Consider the following 9,647-nt stretch of genomic DNA (forward strand, 5'->3'; position numbering starts at 1 on the left):
AATCCAACAGTAATGCTGTGTGAAATCAGACAGCAATGCTATGTGAAATCCAACAGTAATGCTGTGTGAAATCAGACAGCAATGCTATGTGAAATCCAACAGTAATGCTGTGTGAAATCCAACAGTAATGCTGTGTGAAATCAGACAGCAATGCTATGTGAAATCCAACAGTAATGCTGTGTGAAATCCAACAGTAATGCTGTGTGAAATCAGACAGCAATGCTGTGTGAAATCCAACAGTAATGCTGTGTGAAATCCAACAGTAATGCTGTGTGAAATCAGACAGTAATGATGTGTGAAATCCAACAGTAATGCTGTGTGAAATCCAACAGTAATGCTGTGTGAAATCAGACAGCAATGCTATGTGAAATCCAACAGTAATGCTGTGTGAAATCAGACAGCAATGCTATGTGAAATCCAACAGTAATGCTGTGTGAAATCCAACAGTAATGCTGTGTGAAATCAGACAGCAATGCTATGTGAAATCCAACAGTAATGCTGTGTGAAATCCAACAGTAATGCTGTGTGAAATCAGACAGCAATGCTGTGTGAAATCCAACAGTAATGCTGTGTGAAATCCAACAGTAATGCTGTGTGAAATGTAATGATGTGTGAAATCCAACAGTAATGCTGTGTGAAATCCAACAGTAATGCTGTGTGAAATCAGACAGCAATGCTATGTGAAATCCAACAGTAATGCTGTGTGAAATCCAACAGTAATGCTGTGTGAAATCAGACAGCAATGCTGTGTGAAATCCAACAGTAATGCTGTGTGAAATCCAACAGTAATGCTGTGTGAAATCAGACAGTAATGATGTGTGAAATCCAACAGTAATGCTGTGTGAAATCAGACAGTAATGCTGTGTGGAATCCAACCATCAACGAGGAAACAGGGAAAAGAAAAGAGAAGAAAAGAAAGGTGGATTACTTCTGTCTTCCTGCACATGTTTGATGGTGAAACTGGACTGGGCGGGGTCGTAGCGCTCTGTCAGCTTCTTGTTGGACCGTAAATCTGTTGACACACACACAGTACACAATACTTGTTCATCTCAATACACAATACTTGTTCATCTCAATAAGAGAAACCCATTTGTAGTGTGAAACACACTATGATAAACAGTACACAGAGCACACACACACACACACACACACACACACACACACACACACACACACACACACACACCGTCTAAAAACACTTATAGTGAATAGACGTTAAACTGAAGATAAAACACACACACACACACACACACACACACACACACACACTCGTTAGTTCAGCAGAAGTCGAAACGTGCAACATGCCCAATGGCAGCGGACAATGTAATCATCACACGTCTTGTGGCCCCTTCCCTCTTCCAAGTCCTACCCTCCCCCCTCCCCCCTCCCTCTCTCCCCCCTCGCCCTCCTCCCTCCTTCCCCCCTCCCACTCTCCCCCCCTCGCCCTCCTCCCTCCACCTTTTCTCAGCTTCCACTCCATCAATCCTTTCCACATGGAAAAAAAAGAAAAAGAAAAAAAGGTTGACACCTTTTATTGTGGAGAAGACAAAGAAGAAGAAGAATTTTACAGGCGGAAAATGCCAACAAAGACGCCTTTGTTTGGAGCCGACAGTCTTCCCGTTCTGGACAGAAGGTGGGGAGGTTCGGGCAGGTGGGAGGTGTGGGGGGCGGAGGTGTGGGGGATGGGGCGTGGGGGATGGGGGTGACAGCTAGTGACACTGAGTGACAGAGACAGGCATTAATAATAATAATAATAATAATGGATACTTATATAGCACACTATCCAGAAATCTGCTCTAGGTGCTTTACAAAAACACTTTTGTTAACATAAAACATTACATCAATGTTACATACACACACACCAAAATGTGAATACACACACACACACACACACACACACACACACTGCATACATACATTTTAATATACATGTGTATTAACAGCTACCCTAACACATACGCACACATAGGCAGGCACAAACTTACATAAATACACGCACACACAATACACATTCATATACATGCATGTAGTTATGTACACAATACATATGTATACACAAAGAGTCAAGCACAGCTAACGCAAAGGAAGTGGACCTGCTACAACTGAACTTATTGCTGAGGGAAAAGGAGAGTTTTGAGACGAGATTTAAAAGATGCGAGGGAATCAGAATGACGGAGGTTATCAGGGAGCTTGTTCCACGTCTTTGGCGATTCTAGAAGGACAATGACAGCGACAAAGAGACAGACAGAAGCACAAACAGAACGCTTTGTCAGGCCCTGATGCCTTCATGATATCTGTGTAGCCATCAGAGTGGATTTCTGCAAAAGACGACACGTGTCGTCAGAGAAGGAACAATGTTCTGACCACTTTGGAGTCGTCCATTTCCCACCATCACCCCAGCCCCCACACCACCCCTTTCACCACCCACCCACCACACAATCTGCTGTCCCATCTTTCGTGGCGACTGAGCTTCAAACAATTCAAGGTCAAGGTTGCCACCTTCACCTCTCCAGCTGTCTACCTCATCCTCCCTCCACCCGCCGTCCTCCCCCTCCCCCTCCCCCCACTCTCAATACCTATCCCCTCCCCCTCCCCCCCACTCTTAATACCTATCCCCTACCCCTCCCCTCCTCCCGCTCCCCCCTCCCTTTCTCAATACCCATTCACTCCCCTCCTCAAGGGAGAACCTGATAGACAGAACAAAAGGCAGACAGACTGAGGCACACCCTACAGTGTGCGTCAAGGGAGAACCTGATAGACAGAACAAAAGACAGACTGAGGCACACCCTACAGTGTGCGTCAAGGGAGAACCTGATAGACAGAACAAAAGGCAGACAGACTGAGGCACACCCTACAGTGTGCGTCAAGAGAGAACCTGATAGACAGAACAAAAGACAGACTGAGGCACACCCTACAGTGTGCGTCAAGGGAGAACCTGATAGACAGAACAAAAGGCAGACAGACTGAGGCACACCCTACAGTGTGCGTCAAGAGAGAACCTGATAGACAGAACAAAAGACAGACTGAGGCACACCCTACAGTGTGCGTCAAGGGAGAACCTGATAGACAGAACAAAAGGCAGACAGACTGAGGCACACCCTACATTGTGCGTCAAGAGAGAACCTGATAGACAGAACAAAAGACAGACTGAGGCACACCCTACAGTGTGCGTCAAGAGAGAACCTGATAGACAGAACAAAAGACAGACTGAGGCACACCCTACAGTGTGCGTCAAGAGAGAACCTGATAGACAGAACAAAAGACAGACAGACTGAGGCACACCCTACAGTACCCTACATTGTGCGTCAAGAGAGAACCTGATAGACAGAACAAAAGACAGACTGAGGCACACCCTACAGTGTGCGTCAAGAGAGAACCTGATAGACAGAACAAAAGACAGACTGAGGCACACCCTACATTGTGCGTCAAGAGAGAACCTGATAGACAGAACAAAAGACAGACTGAGGCACACCCTACAGTGTGCGTCAAGGGAGAACCTGATAGAACAAAAGACAGACTGAGGCACACGCTACAGTGTGCGTCAAGGGAGAACCTGATATACACAAGCACTCAGACACACAGACACAAGTCCAGCCATGAAGATGGACCTGGTTTCCAAGGACACCAGGCTGAACTGACAGACAGAAATGGTGAAAGAGGATCATACGTTACCAGGACACGACAGACACCATCACAAAACGTCACAATGTGCTGGTCTACCGTGTCAATCAGAAGGGTTGTAGATGCCATCCCACGTTAAAACAACAACAGGAGCAGTGAGGTGTTGTTTTTTTTGCCTTAACACACACACACACACACAGAGTAAAACGAAGAAACCAAAACGTCTCTACCCATCTATCTATGCCTTGGGCTGTTTCAGAGATCTCTTGCTCCTTTTTGGGGGAGTGGGGTGGGGGGCTGGGGGGAGTGTAGAAATACAAGTACAAAAGCAAATTCTTAAAATAATAACAACAAAACCCCCACAAAAAAAAACATGCACATCACTTAATTATATACATCAACAACTGATATGCATTGTACGAAGACATGTAAAAATGATACAGTAACGGAGGAGAGAGAAAGTAAGATTGAAGTAGAGAGAGAGAGGGAGAGAGGGAGAGGGAGAGAGGGAGATAAGAGATAGAGAGAGAGAGGGGGGGGGGTGGGAGAGAGAGGAGGGGGGAGAGAGAGGGAGAGAGAGGGGGGAATGGGGAGAGAGAGAGAGAGAGAGAGAGAGAGAGAGAGGAGAGGAGGAGGGAGGGAGAGAGACAGAGAAGGGGAGGAGGGAGAGAGAGGGGGAGCAGTACAGTGAGTTGATAGGTGTGACCAATACCGGATCCATTCTTGTCCAGTTTGCTTTGAGGCAGCTGGGAGAAATCAATACACCGCCATCATCCCCATCATCTTCATCATCGGCCCAACTTTTCAAGATAACTACAGTATTGCATTTATTGCATTGCATTGTATTGCATTGTGCTTTGTTGTGTTGTACTGTATTGTATTAGATTTCCCTGTCTGAAATTCGGGATGCTATCCTCAGGGAGAGTGCAGCACCACTGTTTTTTCTTTGCTGCCTGCAGTTGTTTTTGTTTTCCTATCAAAGTGGATTTTTCAACAGGGTGTAACCCTTTTGCTGCCGTGGGTTCTTTTACGTGCGCTAAGTGCACGCTACACACGGTTTAATCCGTGTGAGTATCGTACAGATCTAGTGGAGGGGGAGAAAATAATGACCAGTGTGTGGTTCGATCCAGACCGCTCAGATTCTCTCACTTCCTGGGCGAACAGGTTACCACTTGGCCACCACTCCACGTAGGATGAATTGTGTTCCAATGTGTCTGTATTTGTCTGAATTAGAGAGGTCTTTTCCCCAGGGGGAATGTTGCCACTGGGAACGTCTTTGATGAAGGCTGTGAGGTAGAGTTGAATTTAACGACCTATCGGCGTGACGCCCTTAAGGTCAAGTTGTTCGTGGCTGTGGTCGTAGCCATGGGGGTGTGACGTGGTCAAGGCATTGGTCCTGATGAAGGCTGTACTGAACGCTTCACGATCAGGGTGCATGCAGGGACAGGGAGAGAGAGAGAGAGAGAGAGAGAGAGAGAGAGAGAGAGAGAGAGAGAGAGAGAGAGAGAGAGAGAGAAGAAGAAGAAGAAGAAGAAGAAGAAGAAGACGAAGACGATACCATACAGTTATAAACCAAATCGTCCTCTTTAGATAAGTGTCTCCACACACGAGCGAGACTTTGGCTGGAACTGTGTCCGTGTCCTCCATGTCCGTTCCCACCCCACGTCTCCGTTGTCCTGATGTCAAACAACCTGTTGTCTGACGTCCTGATGTCCAACAACCTGTTGTCTGACGTCCTGATGTACAGCGACCTGTTGTCTGACGTCCTGATGTTCAACAACCTGTTGTCTGACGTCCTGATGTTCAACAACCTGTTGTCTGACGTCCTGATGTCCAACAACCTGTTGTCTGACGTCCTGATGTTCAACAACCTGTTGTCTGACGTCCTGATGTTCAACAACCTGTTGTCTGACGTCCTGATGTCCAACAACCTGTTGTCTGACGTCCTGATGTTCAGGCCTGAGGTCTGGGTTCCATGAGGTCTGAGGTCTGGGTTCCATGAGGTCTGAGGTCTGGGTTACATCAGGCCTGAGGTCTGGGTTCCATGAGGTCTGAGGTCTGGGTTTCTTGAGGTCTGAGGTCTGGGTTCCACCAGGCCTGAGGTCTGGGTTCCATGAGGTCTGAGGTCTGGGTTTCATGAGGTCTGAGGTCTGGGTTCCATGAGGTCTGAGGTCTGTGTTCCATTAGGTCTGGGTTCCACCAGGCCTGAGGTCTTGGTTCCATGAGGTCTGAGGTCTGGGTTCCATGAGGTCTGAGGTCTGGGTTCCATGAGGTCTGAGGTCTGGGTTCCATGAGGTCTGCGGTCTGGGTTCCATGAGGTCTGCGGTCTGGGTTCCATCAGGCCTGATGTCTGGGTTCCATCAACGACCTGTTAGTTGACGTCACAAATGTCTAGGTGTTCAGGTCTGGGGAGGTGGGGTTGTGGAGAGGGGAGGAGGGCTGAGGTGTGACTGGTTGTCTGGATGGGGTAAGGTATTCCGTGGGAACTGTACACTACACCACATCTGCAGTAAAAAGAGAGAGAGAGAGAGGGAGAGAGAGAGAGAGAAAGGGATGTGGTGGGGGTGGCAGCTGTTTGATCGTGGCATGAACCCAGCTTACCAATCAGACCAGTCCTAGTCTCCCCCACACCCCTGTGTCCCAACCATTCCCACCCCCCACCTCTTTCCTCCACCTCCCAGGAAGCATTCTAACCCAGGAAGATAAGAGGGTGCGCGCTCAGTTCTATTTATAGCTGTTGATGGCCCCAGGGCGGACTGTCCACGTGACCACCGTCAGCAGTGCTGTCCCCTGATCTAAAAATAGAATGGGTGCTGTCCCCTGCAGGAAACGACAGAGACCCGTACAGCCGTTCATTTGTGTTGTGAAGGAGTGGGGGCAGCAAGACACTGACTGATAAGGCACTGTGCACTGCCCACGCCCTTGACGGCTGCACGTGCGCGTCTGCATACTCAGTGACGTGCAAGCACACACACACACACACACACACACACACACACGTGGAGTGTGAGCGAGCAAAATGAAATAAATACATGCAGCTGAACATGTTCAGGTGGTCTGACGCAAATGATGAGCTTATTAAATATCTCGACATGAAAAGAGAGTTTAAAGAATTATGTAAACATAAGCAGGAAAACTCCAACGAACGTGTTTTAAACGAGTTAAATGCCGCCTGTTATGATAGAAATTCTAGAGTGTTTTGGCAAAAGGTTAAAGCTTTGACCGCAAGTAAATGGGCTCATTCTAATTGGATCTCTCCACATGCATGGTTTGAACACTTTAAGAGTTTGTTAAACATAGAACGATTGACAGTTGGCAAGGACTTTAGTCAAGATGTTGAAGATAGTTTTAGTAATCATGTGTGTGAAACATGTGCCGAATGTTTGAGTGCAAAACTAGATGGAGATATTTCACAGTCTGAAATTCGCAATACCTTTCATGCATTGAAAAATGGAAAAGCATTGAAGACACACTTGTTAAATTTCTGCATCCCTTGTTCAACAGAGTTTTTGACAGTGGGGAGTACCCACAGAGCTGGTCCAAAGCTATCATTTTCCCCTTACATAAAAAAGGCAGTACAAGAAAAGTCGATAATTACAGGAGGGATTTCACTATTGGGTATAATCAGTAAGTTATACAGTACAGTAATCAATAATAGACTAAAGATCTTCTGTGAAGAAAATTATATTATCCCAGAAGCACAAGCGGGTTTTCGTAAAGGTTACAGTACAATAGACAACATGTTCTCATCGCAGTCAATGGTTCAGAAATACCTTACAAAATAGGGAGGCCGCTTTTACACATTATTTGTAGACTTTTCAAAGGCATTCGAAAGTGTAAACAGACAAAAACGTAAACAGCTCCCCCCCCCCCACCACCCCTATTCCATACCTTCAACTTTCTCCAAACCAGTGCCAGTCTGTCACCAACAACGTAAACAGCTCCCAACTCCCCCCCCCCCCCCCCCACACACACACCCCCACCGCCATTCCATACCTTCAACATTCTCCAAACCAGTGCACGTCTGTCCCCAACAACGTAAACAGCTCCCCCGCCCCCCCTCCGCCCCCCATTTCATACCTTCAACATTCTCCAAACCAGTGCCAGTTTGTGTGAATCTTTGTATTCTTTGCTCAATGTGAACTTCTCTGTGTCAGCTTCCCTGCTTTTGAAAAGGTCTTTTCTCTCTCTCTCTCTCTCTCTCTCTCTCTCTCTCTCGCGCGCGCGCGCGCGCGCGCGCGCGCGTGTGTGTGTGTGTGTGTGTGTGTATGAATAGCAAAATAGTCTAGAATAGAATGCTTTAGTGTTGAAGCGAACTGGCTACAGGGCCAGATAACGTCAAGTTAATGCAGACTGCTTCATTTCTTCTCGCTTTGCCATCTGGTTTCTCAACCAGTGCCTCGTGCCAATATGAAAAAAACCCACCCGAAATCTTCACTTGAGGAAAAGGAAAAAGGGGGAAAAAAAGGTGTCGACTGTGTGTGTGTGTGTGTGTGTGTGTGTGTGTGTGTGTGTGTGTGTGTGTGTGTGCGACACACACACACACACACACACACACACACACACACAGAGAGACAGACAGACAGACAGACAGAGAGACAGAGAGAGAGACAGAGAGAGAGACACAGAAAGTGTCCGTCTGTGCGCGTCGTGTGTATACATGTGTTCGTCTGCCCGAGTGTCATTCGTAGATGTTTATTTTGCGTAGTCATCAGCACTTTGAAAGCGGCCTTCATACTGCAAGAGAGAGAGAGATGGGGGGGGGAGACTGAGAGAGAGAGGGGGGAGAGAGAGAGAGAGAGAGGGAGAGGGGGAGAGAGAGGGGAGAGAGAGAGGGAGAGAGAGAAGGGAGAGAGAGAGAGAGGGAGAGAGAGAGAGAGATAGACATAGACCCAGACAGAAACAGAAACAGAGAGACAAATAGACACAGACAGACAGACGTAAAGACAGACAGAACTCTGGTTTCACAACCAAGGCAAAACGATGTGATTTTCAAACAGAAAGCCGACGACTCTGAAAATGGAATTTTCTTCTTCAGACCTGAAAGTGGAAGGTGGGGAGATGAAAAAAGGAAAGGAGGGGGTTGGGGTGTTGGCAGGGAGGAAGGGGGAAGGTGGATATCAATGAGGAGGGGGGGGGGGTGTTGGGAGAGTGGAGGGGGGAAGGTGGATGGCAATCCGGGGGGGGTGGGGGGGGATTGTTGGGAGGGTGGAGGGGGGAAGGTGGATGGCAATCCGGGGGGTGGGGGGGATTGTTGGGAGGGTGGAGAGGGGAAGGTGGATGGCAATGGAGGGGGGTTGTTGGAAGGGTGGAGGGGGGAATGTAATGGCAATGGAGGGCGGGGGGGGGGGGTTGTTGGGAGGGTGGAGGGGGGAAGGTGGATGGCAATGGAGGCCGGGGGGGGGGGGGGGGGTTGTTGGGAGTGTGGAGGGGGGAAGGTGGATGGCAATGGAGGGCGGGGGGGGGGTTGTTGGGAGGGTGGAGGGGGGAAGGTGGATGGCAATGGAGGGCGGGGGGGGGGGGGGGTTGTTGGGAGGGTGGAGGGGGGAAGGTGGATGGCAATGGAGGGCGGGGGGGGGGTTGTTGGGAGGGTGGAGGGGGGAAGGTGGATGGCAATGGGGGGAGGGTTGCGGGGCGGGGGGGGGAGGGGGGTTGTAAATAGCTGCAATTTTTGGCACTTGGCGACGTTCATTCGCTTGCACTGGAGAGAGAGAGACAGAGTAAGAGAGAGAGAGAGAGGGTGGGGGAGGGGGCGGGTGTGTGTGTGTGGGGATATCTTCTGACTGTCTTGATTGAAACCATTCCCGTTTTTGTCCTGGTGGTGTGTGTACGTGTGTTTCTGTCTGTCTGTCTTTGTGTGTCTGTCTATGTATGAATGGTGTGTGTGTGTGTCTGCGTGCGTGCGTGCGTGCGTGGGAGGGGGGGGGTCAGGGGTGTATGCTGTGTATGTTCTTGTTACCATAACTCACAGACCATCTGACCACTACACCGATCACTCTGAACATCTGACCACTGCACCCGTCACT

General features: G+C 48.7%; 1 protein-coding gene across 2 annotated transcripts in view; it reads right to left on the reverse strand.

Moving 5' to 3' along the window:
• Positions 1–9,647, reverse strand: part of LOC143283899 (adenylate cyclase type 9-like) — a 96,967-nt gene that overhangs the window by 32,976 nt on the left and 54,344 nt on the right. For both annotated transcript variants that reach the window (XM_076590297.1, XM_076590296.1), the window contains exon 2: positions 929–1,012. In XM_076590297.1, coding sequence (XP_076446412.1) covers positions 929–1,012 — 84 coding nt within the window. The remainder of the gene's footprint in view (positions 1–928; positions 1,013–9,647) is intronic.

The sequence above is a fragment of the Babylonia areolata genome, chromosome 7, assembly GCF_041734735.1.
Source record: "Babylonia areolata isolate BAREFJ2019XMU chromosome 7, ASM4173473v1, whole genome shotgun sequence".
Taxonomy (NCBI): Eukaryota; Metazoa; Mollusca; class Gastropoda; order Neogastropoda; family Buccinidae; genus Babylonia; species Babylonia areolata.